Genomic DNA, 18,129 nt, shown 5'->3' with positions numbered 1-18,129 from the left:
TCAGGCTTTGTGTTTGATGCCTTTAGTAAAACACAAACACACCAGCAGTAGCTGTGAATCTGTTGGGTCCTATTAGAACAGAGGCGATAATTAAGACTGGGGTTGTGAATTACCATAATGTGGGTGAAATCTTGAGATTTACCAATGCTGATGGAAATCAACAGTCAACCCCACGTTTTAGGATTTGTAATGCTAATGTGAAATAGCTCTGCTCTTGAAGAGTCACTGCTGAGAGGCTTTGCCACTAAACCGTGACTTGGTCTGTTGTGGGAATATTTGTTATCATTGTATGAACACATACATTAAACGATGATATATATACATTTATTTTATATTCAATATGTCAGAATGATTTTCTCCAATGAAATGCCCAAGGCCTTACACTCATCATAGCTGCTCTAGTTTAAGAGACTTCTTGAAATTGGGATGGTCAGAGATGGCGTCCTTGATCCTGTAGCGAACTTAAGGCATACCAATTGGCGTGTAGCAGTAGGCACGGTGCCGAGCGCAGAAGCTGGGCTGTGATAGTGTATCTAGAGAGGCAGAAATGGGATTCACGCTCCTTAATGGAGCATTATGTGGTTCCACCTCCACCCTGCAGCCCTCGCTTTCTCTCTCCGCGCCCGGGCCATTATTAGTTTCCCTGCACTCGTGTCCCTGTCTCCTGTGCAGCAGCCCATGCTGACGGTGCAGTGGGTTTTTTTTTTGACGTGACAGGCCAGTCGAACCCAAAGCACCGTGACCAGTGACTCTCCCAGACTTAATCAAGTGCGTGCGCAAACTTCCATCCGCGCACTTCATGTTCTGCAAATTGGGCTGTTTTTGGAGCACAGGAAATTAAATTGAACGCCTCTCCAATCCAAACAGCTGGGGCGACAGATTAGTTAAATGTCATCTTAGTTCTGCGTTTGAAAAAGCGCGTCTTCCTCTTCCCGTTGTGTGGTTTGTAACCCATTTTGCTCTCTTTGGCTGCCCAGCCCTCGCCGAGTTCTGGGTAATATTATTGTGCTTCTAGAGCCATCTCCGGCTGTGACGAGAGCTAATCAGTTAACCTGATTAAGGAACTGATGAAATTAAATCATTTCTGTAAGTGAAAATAATAAAATAGCCAATACATGGGAGGATAGGTCTGCGGAATTTGATGCCGCCCCTGAGACCTTTATCAGCAGGAAAGTGTTTGCTGGAGAGCCGTTTTTAAAAAGGCATGCTTATCAAAGAATGCTTTATGTAATTATGAAATGTGTCTCTGGTTGATAAAGCTGTTAACAAGAATGCCACGGTCCCGGCAGAAGGCGGCAGTTGTGTGTATATTACCTATTTATTTTGATGTGCAAGCTTCAATAGCCATTTTACTTTTAATCTGTGATATGAAATATTTAACCTGCAAGGGTAATAAGCTTCAGAGATCATCATACAACTCGTTTGCTTATGGACACCCAGTGCTGAATGCTAGGTATCATACAAACCCAGTCTTAGGAGTATACATAGTAATCTGTCTTTTATTTGTCACAACGGTTGTATTCTAAGAGTAAATATATTGCCTGTATTTATTTTGGTTTAAAGGCAACGATAGTCATTTTACTTTTAATCTGCACAGATAATGAGCTTCAGAGATCATCATAAATCAGTCTAAACTCATTTGCTTATTACTACGGATGCCCATCTGCAAATCCAACTGACCGCTCAGGTTAAGAGGCTTTGCACCTGTCACTTGCGTAATGCCATTAAATCACAAGCTACAATTAAACACAATTATAGATAATAACAGAAAGCGTAAAAGCCCATGTCAAAGCTAACGGATTGAAGGTTTGGGGACGACTTCAGTGCCCTGTTGAATCGGTGAAAACGCAGCTGTTGGCTAAAGTGGCCGGCACACTCAGCCTGCTGCGCAGATCATCATAACAGCATCATTATCATTGTGCCTTAACAGCCTCTTAGTCAGGCCAGGGGCGGCCTTCAGAGCCTCCCAAATATAAACCCAGCACGAGGCCTATAATTGCATTCCAGTTCTTATTTTAATGCATTATGGGGTATAATTAGCCCTCTGCAAAGTGCAGAACAAAAAATACCTCAGCTACTATCCAGCACCTGAAATGCATGGGGGAAGCTGCATTTTTGTCTTATGGGCATCTATGTGAAAGCCTTTCAATTGTTGTTTGGGGTAAAGCATGCAAGGCTAGTGCTAGAGAGGTATAGCGAGAACCTCAGACCTCAAGCCTATTAGTGAATCGACTGGTTATGACGATATCAAAAAGATGTTGTGGAGAGAATAGCCATCTAATCATGTGATCAGATTGGTGGGGAATGCTGGAATTATAACTCCAGGGCTTTTTCACCATGAATGCAAGCCAGGCAGGACAGGGCTAAGGGCTCTTGGTGCGGATATGCCTGATTTCCTTCATATTTTACCAGAGCAACTGACCCTGAACCAATTTGTGTGTTGGAAGAGTACATCTGCAAGGCAAATTCTATTTCTAGCCCTTCTCCATTACTATTACCCGAAGAGGACATCTTTACTTTGGAGTGCTTGCGGTGAGCCTCTCCTAGTGGATGATTCTAGGTCAGTTGTTGCATCCCGGTGACAATATAGACACTGTGTCCATTTGCATTCATATGCCTGCAGTCGTTAATGCTATGTATATAAGCAGTGCTAGCACCATCACACTGGCTTTATTTCCAGCTGCTGTCTCGACCTCTTTCACTATAATGTAATTTGCATTGCTTTGACATTTCTCTCAGTGACACTGTTCACTGCTCTCACTCGCCCACCACCAGTCCAAACTCCCCAGCACTTGCTGCCTTTAATTAAGCTCAAATCAAATTACTCATCTTGTGTTAAAGGCTTAATTTGTGTGCTTTGCAGAAATCCTATTCTGGTGTCACGGCATGGATAATCCGGCCGTGGATCACAATTACAGTAAGCACAGAATGTTGCTCTCCAAAATGCTGATTTTGGAAGGACAAGTACCTGTGTGCTATCCTTTCCCCCAAGCTGGAACTTTTAAACATCCCATCTCGGCTGGTTTATAATCGATAGGCAGCTAAAATGCTTCCCCAGCCAACAATGAATAATTAAACATGGAAATGAAAGGTCACTGCACAAAACATTGGCTCAAATCCTTTCTTTTGGTGTCAAGGCCTGTGTAAAACAACAGTTTCCGGTACTAGGTGCACTACTTGGGTTTCTTGTAATGTCATGAGCCTTGGCACACCTTTGTGACACTCAGAGGGTTCGAACGATGTGACCTTCACACTTAGTGCCCAACCTGTGCCCATTGGCACAGTCTACGGTGTCTGATTTTCTCTGCCAGCATGTGAGTCACATCAGGTCAAAGAAGTGAGAGGTTTTCGCTCCGCCTTATCCATCATTGTCTTTACAGCAGATCCATTGAAGAGCGTGAAGGCTTATGTTGGCCTACAACAGCAGGCATCAGCCACACTGGATTCTGTTGAAGAGCAAGAGGGCTGAATTGTCAAAATCTATTGTGTGTTTGTGTGTCAGCTGTCTCTTCGAATTGACTCAGTGCCATAAACAACTATGGAGGAACCGGGGGTGAAATGTCACCACTGCTTGCCCCGATTAAACGGCTCTGTCGCTAGTAATGTAGACTCGGATCTGTAGGACTCGAATGATATGTATGACGATGTGAGCAACAGCTCAGTGTGCGCTTTGCTATGATAATGTTTGATTATCCCTCAGCAAGTCGCCTTGAGGGTCCATGAAGGGAAACAGGTCCTAGCCAAACCCGACATGGCTACTTACTCATTCCAGGCCAAGTTGGTTGGTTCAGAAACTTGCTTCTTAGCAACTTTTGAGTAGGTTATTAGCATCCGAATATCCAGTGCTCGTCTTTAGACTTCTATATGTACACCTCAACAGAGTACCTACTTGTTTATTCTAGGCCAAGTTAGTTCTTCCAGAAACTTGCTTCGTAGAAACTCCCGAGTAGTTTATTGCCATCTAAATATCCACTGCTTGTCTTCATATCAGGGGTCTCCAAACATGGTGCTTCAGAGTTTAGCGCCAGCCCTAATTAAACACACCCAAACCCGCTAATCAAGGTCTTACCTGGGCATGCTAGAACTCCTAAGCAGGTGTGTTGAGGCAAGTTGGAGCTAAACTCTGCTGGACACCAGCCCTCCAGGAAACACCTGTTCTATATGTTCACCCCAACAGGCCAAGTTGCTTATTCTAGGCCAAGTTGTTTCTTCCAGAATCTTGCTTGGTAGGAGTTTTCAAGTACATAACTGGTAGCTAATGGTCCACTGTTTGTCTCAAAACTCTATGTTTTCTCCCACAGAGGACCTACTTCCTGCTGGCTTCCCCAACATCGACATGGGCCCACAGCTGAAGGTAGTGGAGCGCACACGCACGGCTACCATGCTTTGCGCCGCGAGCGGTAACCCTGATCCGGAAATCACCTGGTTCAAAGACTTCCTTCCCATCGACCCCAGCACAAGTAACGGACGACTCAAACAGCTCAGATCGGGTAAGACGAACGAATGCGCTTTATGCCCTACTTCTAATGTCCTTCTGCTTCTGTATCAGTGATTGTAGGTACCCTGCGCTCTTCCAAAACAACCACCCACAGAGTTAGCGCTATAAGTTGCTATGGAAGCTGAAATGGAAAGATAATGACTTTTAATGAACTGTGTCAGAGGAGCTTAGTCCAGATTTCGTGGCAAGCGTATGATTAATGTCTGGTTTAGGCTAATGAAACTTTATCGAAAGACCCAGTAAAACAGTCTAATTATATATCTCATTAAGTCTAGCGCTCCAGTCGCCCCGAGGCCACCGTTGTGGGTCAGTGATTCGTCAGCAACAGAGAAAAGACAAATCTATCGGGTTGCATTTGTTTTGGAGCTGTTGATGTAAATCAGTATGGGCAGCAGATACTCTGCTGGCAACCCTTGACCTGAACTTGCTTACCCAGAGTTTCCCTGTTCCCATATTTTTTTCAAATAAAGTTTCAGATTCAATCAAAGTGGTTTGGTGGTGAGCGGCTACATCTGCTCTTGCTTATGCTAGACTTGAGTGCTTTGTTTTGCACCGTGTTAATGGACGACCCAGACTCGCCGAGGGGGTATCACAGGCCTCTGTGACGCCATTGGCAGTGGTACAGGAACACAAATGCCTTTGACTTCTCTAGTTGAGGACAAGAAGCCAGATTACTGTGCAGCGTGTTGGGCCTTGCCCAAACAGTCAATCCTTTTAGCTTCCATTAGCGATGTCACTTGCTGCAAGGTTAGCGTTCATAGCTCATTTAGCAAGCTTATTTCTCTGCGCTGCTGATAGACGTACAGATTAATCAGACAAATTGAAGAGACTTTGGGAATATGTATTTGTGAAAATGCTCATGTTAGCCTACAGTGTGACGAAGCAGCGCTAACAGTTTAGCGACCTGTACTCCCTCTGTCTGTGTTTTTGTCACTGTGTGAGTGGGTCATACATGTTGTTGCTGTGCCTCGCTCTCTGTTGTCTTGTTTGTGACGTCTCTGTCTCTGTTTCAACTAAAGCAGGGTTCTAGCGGCATTTCCGCATTCACATGCACATCATTGACTAGCCCTTGACGTAATTAACGTACTACTAATTAGACAAACTAAATTCAGTATGCACAGCATACAGCGTGTACAAATGAGCTTTAATCATGGTCTTAATTCAATTTGTGTGCTAGTGAGTTATCTAAATGCTTTTAGTAGTATTTGTTTGGTGAGTCTAATTGGTAATTAAATATGCCAACATTTTCTAAACCTCTCAAGATGTTAATGAATTTCTTAAGGCAGTATTTTATTTGTATTTTTTTTACCAAGGGCAATTAGTTTGACTTTTCCGACACTCTATATAAAACATAACCCTTATTCTAACTATACATAACATATTAGTATTAATCAATGTGATAAAACAAGTTTCCAAACTCTAATACTCACAAAACTTGTCAAGAACACGTTTAGGTAGTATTTCACTATAAAATAAGAGATATCTCCTAAATTATATTACTTATTACTTGTTTATAAATATTACATATTTATTTATGATGGAAGTATATATTTACTGTTCTTGCACTGATCTTTAATTTCCGCTTCTTTTAATTAAATGTTTTATTTTTAATTATTTCAATTATCTATCTTAAATTAATCAAATTGATCACTGTATTATTATGTGATTAACCATTGTAATATCATTATAAAATAAGTGTTTTTTGTTTTAAATTGAATTATAAATATTATTATTTTACGTTTAAAATATATATGTATTATGAATATATAAATACACATACATGTAAATATTTAACAAAGATTGTTTATATACTAATATATATATATATATATATATATATATATATATATATATGAAAATAAATATGTACATGTAAATGCATGTAAATTATACAAAAAATACACACACATAATAAATATACACAGTACATATGTAAACAAATATTTTATTTTGTATGCAATCAGTCACGATTAACCATTTGACAGCACTAATTAAATTATATATTTATTGTATAATTAAAATATTACTTCAAGATAAGTTTAGATTTATTGTACTTTTATTTAACTTCTTTTATTTGTGCGGGGACGGAGTGGTGCTAAATTCCCTCCTTATTCAGATGGTGTTTTAGATATTTGCTAATGTAGACACCTGGAAATGTTCTTGACCGGTTTTGTGAGATTCCCTCATAATCTAGTCTCTTAATATCATAAAACGTGCTCCTAAAACGGCTCAGAGTCTGTGTGTAACATGCCGTCCTCCAAAGGGGTCTCCGCACTAAACTCTCTTGATTTCAGGGTGCGCGACTGCTGTGAACCCCACCCTAAAGTGTGCTGTTCTGTTCTTCCTTTCTGCTTCTTTTTTCTGTGCGTTATCATTTCCAGAAGCGATTGGTAAGTGTCTCAGCGAGCGCGCAAGCTTCCTCGTGTCCCTGAAGCAGATGGCATTTTAACTTGGTTTTAAAATGCATGTCCTCCCATCTCCTTTCCCTTGAACGTCTGTCTGTACCCACCATATTTCTTTCTCTTCTCCTTGCCCACTAACATGAAACGATTCCCTGTTTCTCTCGAGCTTTAGAGGATGACACACTGCAGAAAGCGTGTGTGTGTGTGTGTGTGTGTGTGTGTGGATTTACTAGTGTTCTCTGTTCACATGCAGCTCTCGAGAGAATCCACTAGGATTCAGATGCTTATAAAACAAAAGAAGACCAGATTAGGGTTTCAGAAGCTCCAGCCAGGCGTTGGCGATTTCTCTCCATGTAATGGACTTCTGTGGTGCCCCCGAGATTGAACTCCACAGTGCAGCTTCAAACGCCTCTAAACGATCCCAGCCGAGGAAGAAGGGTCTTATCAAGACAAACCGAGCTGCAGTTCAATCTCGTGGCCACCATAGATGTCCATTAGATGGAGAAAATTCACTCAAAAAACATGATTTCTTTACATCTTGGATGAATACATAAGTATTTGAACACCGACAACAATAATAATAATTATTAAATATATTTAAATAATAGTTGTTTTATTTTATTAATAGATTTTAATAATATTAATATATTAATATTATATAAATATATTAATATTTTAAGTAAAGTATATGAGTCTATTTGGGAATATTTTTGCTAATTAATATTATTTTAATAATTGTTTAATAATTATTTATTATTTATAATCTCATCTTATTGTGCTAATTATTGTTAGAAAACGCATTGTAGAGGCTTTTACATGTTTAAGTGTAACATATATTTAATTACACATTTAAAGCAATCATTTGAATGATAATAATAGCAATATTATTATTATTATTATATTGTGTGTGTAATTCTATTTAGCACTATTAACCTATATTATTTTAAGTACATTTAAGTATATATGTGTGTGTTAGATATATTTGTCTAAATATTTCTGCTAAATAATATTATTTAAAATAGTTATATATGTTTTTGTTCATGGAGGAGGTCAAAGTGTTGACGGGATCTTTCTGGAGGGATTTACACTGATGATAAAAAGGCCTGTAGCTGAACCTCCTGGGTTCCTGTTTGTACCTCCGTCCCGAACAGAAACTGATCTCTTGAGTTTCCAAACCAGGGGCCCGGAGACATTTATCAAGATCTGACATTGTTTTGAATAAGACATTCGTCTCTGTTCTGACGCATTGATCTACTGCTGTAAGTAAAAAAATATATATAATAATAATAGTTCAGAGAGAGACTAATGCACAGCTTCAAATTATTTGATTTAAAAGACTAAATAATATTAGAATATTCATAGACAATTATAAACACACTTTATATACATTTATTTAATAAATGGGTTTGTTATATATTATATATCAGATATCAAATGGACTTTAAAATGAACTATTATAATTTTTATTGGATTTTATAAATATTAAATATTTGATTTCAATGTTATAATAAATGATCATTTTGATTTCTCATAAGCAAACATTATTGTTAAATTGTCAATATAAATGTTTTATCTATTCAAATATGGTTAATATTAATCATATTAATCAATAATTGTGTATTGTAATTGTGGATATAAAAATAAAATATTTTTAAAAAAAAATTTATATAAATGTAAATATTAAAATAATTGTGTATTATGAATATTTTAGTGCTATTATTAATTTATATTATTATTTTATATTTTTACATTATTATTATTATTATTATTATACGAATCATTAATTCTATATTTTAAATATAGGCATAAATTGGAATATTTAATTTACTAAAAGACACTTATAAAATTATATTATTGATATATTAATATTTTAAATCCAGTGTAGACGACGTGGATTTTTGACTTTGCTTCGGTTGTCGTTCACGCCTGTGTTATTTGTTCACACATTATTGAAATGATGATTACTAGTATTCTTGTTATTCCAAAGCTTTTTAATGCACATGTAGACAGTCGCATCTCATCTGTCAGTGACGGGACATCAGTGCCTCGTCAAGCCTTTTTTACTCGCTCCTTATAAACGACAACAGGCTGGGAGCTTCTTGAGGCAGTCTCCGCTTGATTTGTGACGTCTGTGTGTTTGTGAACCTTTAACCTTTAACCTCAGCTAACCAGTTCTTTCCGAAGCTAACCGTGACTTTGTCTCTAGCTGGAGCTAAACCAGCTAATTCTGCTGCCCTGATACTAACGCTCCCGATCCCTCCTCAACTCCTAAAATATACATAAACGACTCTAAACCAGGAATATTCTGCCTGCTTGTGGACGCCCCGTCGACTGTGAGCCTCAAAACACACGTGTCGCGTCAATTATTCAGCGCGATGAGGCTCGTCAGTATAAATACTAGATCAGTCCTCTTATTTACACTCGCTTTATTGTGATTTCTAAATCAAGGCACAGTGTTATTCCAAGAATTATTTTAATTCCATTTCAATTATTGTTTTTACAGCCTAGCCAAACGAAATAACATAAAAATAAAACACAAATAAATATTCGTAAATATTATTATAACAATTAATTATGTGCTAATGAATTAACTGATTCTAATTATTTTAAGTATCAGTTATATTAAATAATGAATGAAGTTATTAATAGTATATAATTTACGCAGTCAAATGAAGATAAGAAATAAAAATTACAACTAAAGAATATTGAAACGTATCATTATTTATTTAAAACGAAATATTCCGTTGTAGCATTTATGAAAAAAGTATTATTCGTATTATATAATGTTGATTTTATCGGATATAGTTGTTAGCGTGAAAACTCTTTTATTTTCACTGTTATTGTATTTCGTTCATCAAGGCACAGAATTATTGTCAAAGTGAGCGGTAAAACAGGAATACTGTGTAAACGTGCGCTTGAGGAGTTCATATGAAGCAGGCAAAATATCCTTGACGCTCAGAGATGACCTTCAAGCCGCTGCTGGACAAAGAGCTCAGCGCGAGAACGACTCCAGCGCCAGAGATAGTGAGGAAGTACAGTTTACTCAGGAAGAGATCTCTACTAGATTCACTGCGTCCAGTAGTTCAGGCTCACCTTTACTGGATATCTCAATGGGGTTTTTTCTGGTAAAATTAAATGTAAATTAAATGTAAAAATGTCATTAATAAAAATAAAACATTTTTTAAATTGTAATATATAAATTAATTTCTTTAAATTAAATTTTACAGATTATTTATATAATATAAAATGTTATCTTAAGTTATTATTATAAAGTAATTAATTGTTAAATTGTTATATTTTTATGTCATTTTTATATTAAACCATTTATATGATTGCTTATTATATTTACTTTGAATATTACGAATTTATAGATTTTTATATATAGTTTATGAAGGAACATGTATATTTATTATTACATCTTTTTCTTTGCTGTGCAGCCTCGACAATAAATGTAATATAATTTTTTGCATTTATTTATATTAATATTTATAATTTATTAACTTATTACATTTATAAATATAAATATATGAAATATATATTTATAAATAAATATATAAATGTATTTTCAATATTTATAAATACTTTTTAATATTTATAAATAAATGTATTATTATAAAATTATATTCTACTACCTAATTTAAAAAATATACTAATTTGATTTCTTTAGCTTAATATAACTACATATTATATTTTTTATCATTTTACATTTTTATATTATTTTTTACAATTATTTATAGTAATATTCATAACGTATCAATTTATTTTATTTATAAATAATGAACTGCCTTTAAATATTTATAAATAAATTATTATTTTTATTATAAAATTATAATTATTTTCAACTACCTCATTTAAAAAAAAACGAATTCGTTCATTCATTCATTAAAATTATTTTCTTTAGCATTATTTACCTTTACATTATCTTTTTTATCATTTTACATTTTTATAATTATATAATTTTTCAAAATTATTTATAGTAATATTCATAACGTATCAATTTATTTTATTCATAAACAATCAACTGCCTTTAAGTATTTATAAATAAATTATTATTATTATTAAATTAGAATTATCGTCAACTACTTCATGTTTTAAATAAATAAATAAAACTATTTTCTTTAGCGTTATTAACATTTTACAGCCTGATCGGGTTGTTTGTAAGCGTTTAGGGAATGTAAACAGGAGAAGAAAGATGAAGCTCACGTCCAGCACTGGAAGGTCTTTAACCTCTACTAAATCTGTGGTCATGATGATCTTAAACTAAACTAACCAGTACATCAGGAGACTCATAACCTGGCCTGAAATTAACCCTCAACTAAACTGATGTGTGTTTCGTTTTGTGTCTTTTTCCAGAGAGTACTCCCATCCGAGGTAAGACATCACTATAAACACAACTAACCTTAAGCTAACCGCTAACTCCAGAGCAGCTCAGACGGGACCGGCTCGTCTCGTCTCCTCTTCTTCCAGCCTTCGTTCTGTGTGTGTTTCTGTGTCTGTGTGTGTGTTTAATGTCAGTGTTGGGAGTTAGACAGGTGTCGGGTTGCTGTTTACCCTCGTGTTTGACTCAGCGCTCAGCTACACGGTTCACGCTAATGACGACGCTGCTTTCCTCTCAGTCCTGCTCTCATCTCCAATGCTAACGTTACACGGACGATAGCAGTAGCTAGTCAAATGCAGCTACTCTTTCTAGCTCAGATGTGTGGTTTGGAGGTGATATCAGGACTGATGTTCGGAGGAGCCGCTCCTGATCTAGATCCATGTTCATGTCATTATATCTGAAGACTATGTGATGTTTCTAACTTCAATAAAGTGCCTTTTTTCACAGCGAGCAGGTAGGTACACATCAAACATTTGATTTTACATTTATGTTGTGGGTGAACAAAGGGTTAACAGGTACACTTCAAATGTTAATTATCTTAATAACCATTTTTCACTACAGTCCTTTTCTTTGGTCAGATGTTGGTCAATTTTGTATGTTTACTGGTGCCTGCATTGATTGAGATTGTTCACATTCACCTAAATACGTTGATTTAGTTTGCGATATCATAAACATTGCGATAAGTGTCATGATTCAATATGTATTTCAGTATAAACATTGGATCACAAGTGAACCTAATTATGTATTTATATATAAACTTTTTTCATTATTCGTTTTGTATTTCATAAATATATATATATATATATATATATATATATATATATATATATATATATATATATATATATATATATATATATATATATATATATATATATACACACTATAATTTATTCATAATATATGCAATAATTTATTATATAATATTTATATATATACATATATATATGTGTGTGTCTATATGTTCAAATTTAATTTCTGATTTATATTGTAATTGATTTTATATGTAATATTATTTATCATTTCTATATTTTTTACATTTTCAATATGTTATATTATCAATCAGAGTAGTACTAGTACAGTAGCTAGAAAAGTTTCCAGCCTAAAAGCTGAGATTACGCACACCAACGGGAATATTTATAAAGCAAAAACGCAGCACATTAATCATATTGCTGCTCGCTAAACTGAACGTGACTTATAACGCAACATTTGCATAATGGGATTAGTGATCCAAGACCGGGCTCTCGCCCAGGGCGGCTTCTGCAAACTCAGGCCCAGTCTGGGCTAAACACTTACTCCGCGCTTTCGGGGCTAAATTACGGCATGCACGCTCTGACTGGTAAGCGACTCGGTCGCGTGTTTGCATGTGCTGCGTAAACATTATGTATTTAACTCATGCCGGTTTGGTCTACTTGAGTTTTGACCTGTGCACCACTAAATGACAGTCAGTGCGGCCCGTTCTATGTGTGCAAGCGTCAGTGACGCTACAAGCCAAACAGATGGAAACTGACAACAATTGCAATATGTATCGCTCCCGTGATGATGCTCTCGCAGTAAATGACCTTGGTGTGTGTCAGTACACAAACACACGAGTCCTGCAGTCATTGCAGACCACATTTTTTCACATTCCCTTTTTGCATATATGTAGAGGTTTGTTTGACATAGAATATGAATCAGAAATATGGGAGAAGAACCGTTTAGAATAAAAAATTTTTATTGAAAACTACACATTATACACAATATGCTTTAGTTTAAACAGTACAATATTAAGTAAAATTCTGCAGTAAAATTAAAAAGTCATTAGTCACACTGAAGAATAGAGGGTCAACTAAAAGTGCGGGATGCAGTATATCATCCGATTGTACTGTGCAAAACTAGCAGCTATCTTGATATTCTAAGCATGCAAAAAAAGTATGCATACTAAATTCTGCCAGAAGCCCAAGTCTTCACCTTTCTCTCCTAATCAGTTCTACCCATTCAAGAAAAAGAAAAGAAGAATATGGTTGATTCCACAAACAAATCAATCATGCCTTGGCATCGCCCACTAACTGAATCACCCAAATGAGACTGTAGGTGCTGGAAAACGTGTGTCTGTGTGTTGAAGATGGTCAGCTTCCTTTTGGTTGAGAGCTGTTACCGAGCCTAATCAAGTATGCTGAGAGCGGTCACGTGCACACGGCCTCTAATAGACAGCTGCATGGTAGCACTGGTCACGGTTCATGGCTCCCTACGCCTCCACACCTGGCTGCCACGCTCCACGCCCCAGCAGAGCTGCCTCCTGACACGGCCTCCACTTAACAGACAGCCCAACCTGTTTTCCCCCACGATCCGGGATCGGAGGGATGACGGGAGATGACAAGACTTCATCTCCCGAGGCCATCGCTAAAGCCCGAACCGGTCACAGGTCAGCGGTTACCCCGTGTCCGTCAGTCAAGAACACGCACCAACTCAGCTATTCGTGACAAAAACATTTAATAGCCAGTTTAAAAGACATGGGTCACATTGACACCAAAGCAGTGGAGAATTTCCGCAATCCTTGACTAGTTGGATTTGCCAGCAGAGGTCTTGGGGTCAGATTTAACTAAACAAGGCAAATAAACGCGAGAGCGCAATTCCAAAACAGCGCCGATGGGCATGGTATTTTCTGCGGGTGATTTATTAACAAAGCGCAAATTAAAGAACACAAACGCAAAATCTAATTTACATATCGACCAACGCAATCTGCCAATCACGGCACAAATTAGCATAGTCGCAATTGAAGAATAATGAAGTAAAGAAGCCACAGTATGTTGAAAATAACCAGAGGCCACAAAAATTAAGTTAAAATTAAAATATTTTTGATAGACCTGATATTGCCTGACTCCTAGATGAGGGTTCTAAGTCGTCTTTTACTTCCTGAAGAAAAAAAAAACATGGCTTAAAAATCAATATGTTCAGAAAGTGTTCTTCTGGCATTCAAAATAAATGAATACGTGTTGAAAAATCCTGAAAAAATCCTGAAAATCCTCTATCAATCTAACACTGCCTCTGTTCTCTGCGGTGCCTCCTCCAAGCAACAACAATTGCAGCCATTTCAAGCGCAAAATAGTTTAAGACATGCTTTTTGGCCATTAAAGGATTAGTTCACTTTCAAATTAAATTTTCCTGATAATTTACTCACCCTTGATGTCATCCCAGATGTTTATGTCTTTCTTTCTTCAGTCAAAAAGAAATTAAGGTTTTTGATGAAAACATTCCAGGATTATTCTCCTTATAGTGGACTCCATGTCTACCAAACAGTTGAAGGTCAAAATTACAGTTTACTATAAAGAGAATAATCCTGGAATGTTTTCATCAAAATCCTTATTTTCTTTTCAACTGAAGAAAGAAAGACATGAACATGTTGGATGACATGGGGGCGAGTAAATTATTAGGAAATTTTAATTCGAAAGTAAACAAATCCTTTAAATTATGGTGCGAATACAAGTAATTTATAACAATAACAATAAATCACGTTGCAAGATTCATAGGAATACTCTCCTCCCATACATTTTGTGTCTGAAAGGGAAACTCCTACAAATGCATATTCAATAAATGACCAGGCCTTTTCAGTGCTAATTCGTCACTGCACATCTTTAGTAAATCTTGACAGTACTATTTTAATGCCAAAAGACTGTTTGCACTAGTGCAAGCTGATAGTAAATTGGCCCTAGGTCATCAGAAATCTGTAGCTTGAGAGATTTCCATGAAAACAGAATGGCTGTCAGTCACCAGGACCTTACACATCCTTTTTTGATTATGCCAGGTTGGCTCCCCCAACAAACTCCACCAAATTGTGTAGATTTCCTCCCCCCTAAATTGGCTTACACATAGTACACTCAGAAGGCATTTGAATCCGCTATTGTTCAGCTTCAGATAATAGTTCATAGCTCAAGGGCTCATGTCAGCTAGCTGCTTGCGTCTTGGCACGGATATTCAGAAAATGATTTCTGCTTGCCTTTTATCATAAAGGGTATTGTTCGGCGTTATGGCTCTTTGAGCTTGACACTACAGGTTAAAGTAAGATAAAAGCTTGTTTTGTCGCTAGCGATGCCACTCACAAAAGGCTACACCAGCAGTCTCAAAGACGCAACGGGCAGGATGAATAATGGAAATTCAAAATGTAATTGTACATAATAGATAATAATTGAAAACCTTCTTTTTTTAGATTTGAGAGAAAAGTGAGAGAGATGTTTTCTGACAACATAGTCAGCGAATGATTTTGTTTATGCTGTTGTTGTTGCTGTTAAATGGCCTTCTTGCTTGGTGAGCTAGGGACTATTTGGGAGAAAAGCAAAAAAAACGGGATGCCAATATAGGCTAGGACAGTAAAGGTATGCTGAAACCTTAATAATGTTTATGCTAACTTTTCCTCTTTCTTCCAATGATCAGTAAAGACAAAGAGATTGATAGATTTGAGAAAGACTAGGAACACTGTAATTCCCTTCCCAGATTATAGATTCTCAGTGAGTTTATCCGAACCAAAGCGGAAATGGGGATGAGGGGGGGGAACACAGCTGGAAATATGTAATGAAGTCTGTGGGGAATCGTCAATCGGCTGAATAGCAAGCAGGAGTACCCAAATTAGTCCTGTTCAGGCAGGAAGGAGCTCTGAGAAAATTTGCTTGCTTTGGAGCCGCTGGGAATTAATTTGTATTTAATGAATTTGAATATGCTAGGTTCCTTGCTAAGATTTCCTCAATGACATTACTCAATCATTAGCTAACTGTTCATAGTAAAGGGCATCACAACCAAAGGCAAAGACAGGGAGAATTCAGAGCTCCCCGAGAGCTCGGTGCACCACTGTGGCATGGTTTATTTATCAGCCCCTGCTCCAATAACATTAAAATTCGTGCCTGTTTTCTGCAGTCAGAAGCTCAAGAATCGACTGGAGAAGGAGGCCGAATGCCTGGTGGAGATTTTCACCGGATTTTTTTGGCGTCACGTAGCACAATTTGTGCGCGAGCGGTTCCCGTTCAGCTGCGCACCTGAGGAGACTTTAGAATGCTCTCCAAGCCCACCTGCTGTCGCCTGGCCACCTGCTGCGCCAATGTGCACATCAAACGATCCGTGTACGAGTGCACACACTCTAGAAACCACCCTCCATTTCTGTCTCTCCCTGACACGCCTCTAAACTCCCTAAACCCATCATGATGTTGATCCGCCGCGAGCAGGTGTGAGTCATCGACCCAGAAGCCAGAATCTCGTTGGCACACAGAATGTTCCACAGGATGCAGACTGTGCGCTTAAACCGCAGCGTGAGTCCCTGCTGTTGATGTCCCGCCGCCGCATGTGGCGGTAGTCGAAGGTTGATGTCTTCGTTCAGCCAGAATGAATGTCTCTCCAGGAGAGAGGGCCGTATTGACGCTACCTGTCGAAATGCAGTGGTGGAGTACTGAAAGACAGATAAAGAAGAGTTGGGGTGGGGTGGCTTAGTGGATAAAGCCCCAGTGGTAATGGAATGGTTGTTGGATACAGAAACTTAGTATTCTTGGTCACCTCAGTTGAAGTTGTTCAGGTTGAACATTTAGGCCTCAATTCTGCTGCTTTTGCTTCAAGGGAACTTTATAGTCGCAATCCATCATGGAAACCATGGAAAAGTATGTATAATACTGCTAAGAGCCCTCAAAACAATTGATCACATGTAGTATAATATAATGAGAATGTTGCTTGCCTGAAATGTTTTCACAGGCAGTTAAAATACCTCTTATGAAGTTTGACCTACAAGGCTTGGGTTTAGTGATTTAGACTAGTCCCTGTTGGTAACTGTAGCTTTATAGTTTGCAAAAATCACACTTCCCCATCTGTGGCATTCAAAAGTACATCAACAAATGCAGTAGTGCCTAACTTACTAAAACTGCGATGAGCCCTCAAAACAAATGATCACATGTATTATAATGAAATGTTGCTTGCAAAAAATGTTTTAGAACTTGGGGGGTTAGTTTTGGTTATTTATCCTCAGAAATGTGCCACTGTTGGTAACTACAGCATTTTGGTGGCAATACTTGACAGTATTGAGTTTGAGACGGGGGTACCAGAACTGCAACTGATAAAATGTAGGCTGTAGCATGATACTATGATATTTCTTCAAAAGCAGATTGTGAAGACATTTTTATCATCCAAGATCAAAAATCGTCATATCGCACACCCCTACATTAAACCCAACCCCTTCTTCAAACCTTATGACCCTAACCCCTATATCCTTTATCCTTAGCCCTTACAATTTGAGTAAGACCTTTAGAAAGTTTTGAAAGATCTCAAACTTCTCAAACTGCATGTGTTTTGGAATACAGGGCAATGACCTTGGTTACGACCCAACCCTGGGGCATAATATGGAGGACTATCTAGTGTTTATCATGCACTGCAAATAGCCGATCTCAGTCCTGCGGTATGCACTGACATGAGTATTATTACTGCTCTTGGGGGACCTAAAGAAATAATTCATGGCATGCGATTTAAGTGTTGTGCTACGCTTCAGCCCTGTGCAGCACATTTCGACATGAACTAATGGATGTTCAGCTCACAGCTCACTCTTGACCCTCACCAACTTTCGCCCCTTTGAGACTGACAATGGTTTATCATATTCGACTCCTCTGATACTTCCCGGCATGCTGATTGATGCGATCCAGCACTCCTGCGAACACCATAACATTGCTGCTAGTTCTTTTCCATTTGCGTTTGACTGGATGTATTCAGACATATTTAGATCAGTTTAATTTTTCTTGCCTTGAGTGTGGAACTGCTCAATTCAACACAGTGAGTTAGTGTTAAAAGATAAAGTTGGCTTTCAAATGGGAAAGTCCTTTGAGCAATTTATGAGGAATACGATGCTG

At 37.6% G+C, this 18,129-nt stretch overlaps 1 protein-coding gene across 18 annotated transcripts in view; it reads left to right on the top strand.

The window, feature by feature from the left end:
• The window catches only part of LOC132159463 (receptor-type tyrosine-protein phosphatase S-like), a 194,036-nt gene that overhangs the window by 105,331 nt on the left and 70,576 nt on the right, over positions 1-18,129 (top strand). For 12 of the 18 annotated variants that reach the window (XM_059568971.1, XM_059568975.1, XM_059568970.1 and 9 more), the window contains 2 exons: positions 4,302-4,490; positions 11,254-11,271. In XM_059568971.1, coding sequence (XP_059424954.1) covers positions 4,302-4,490; positions 11,254-11,271 — 207 coding nt within the window. The remainder of the gene's footprint in view (positions 1-4,301; positions 4,491-11,253; positions 11,272-18,129) is intronic. The other 6 variants (XM_059568972.1, XM_059568969.1, XM_059568978.1 and 3 more) reach the window with 1 other exon arrangement.

This window comes from Carassius carassius, chromosome 16 (assembly GCF_963082965.1).
Source record: "Carassius carassius chromosome 16, fCarCar2.1, whole genome shotgun sequence".
Classification (NCBI taxonomy): domain Eukaryota; kingdom Metazoa; phylum Chordata; class Actinopteri; order Cypriniformes; family Cyprinidae; genus Carassius; species Carassius carassius.
The sequence above is the reverse complement of the archived record's forward strand: the minus strand, read 5'-3'. Positions and strand labels throughout refer to the sequence as shown.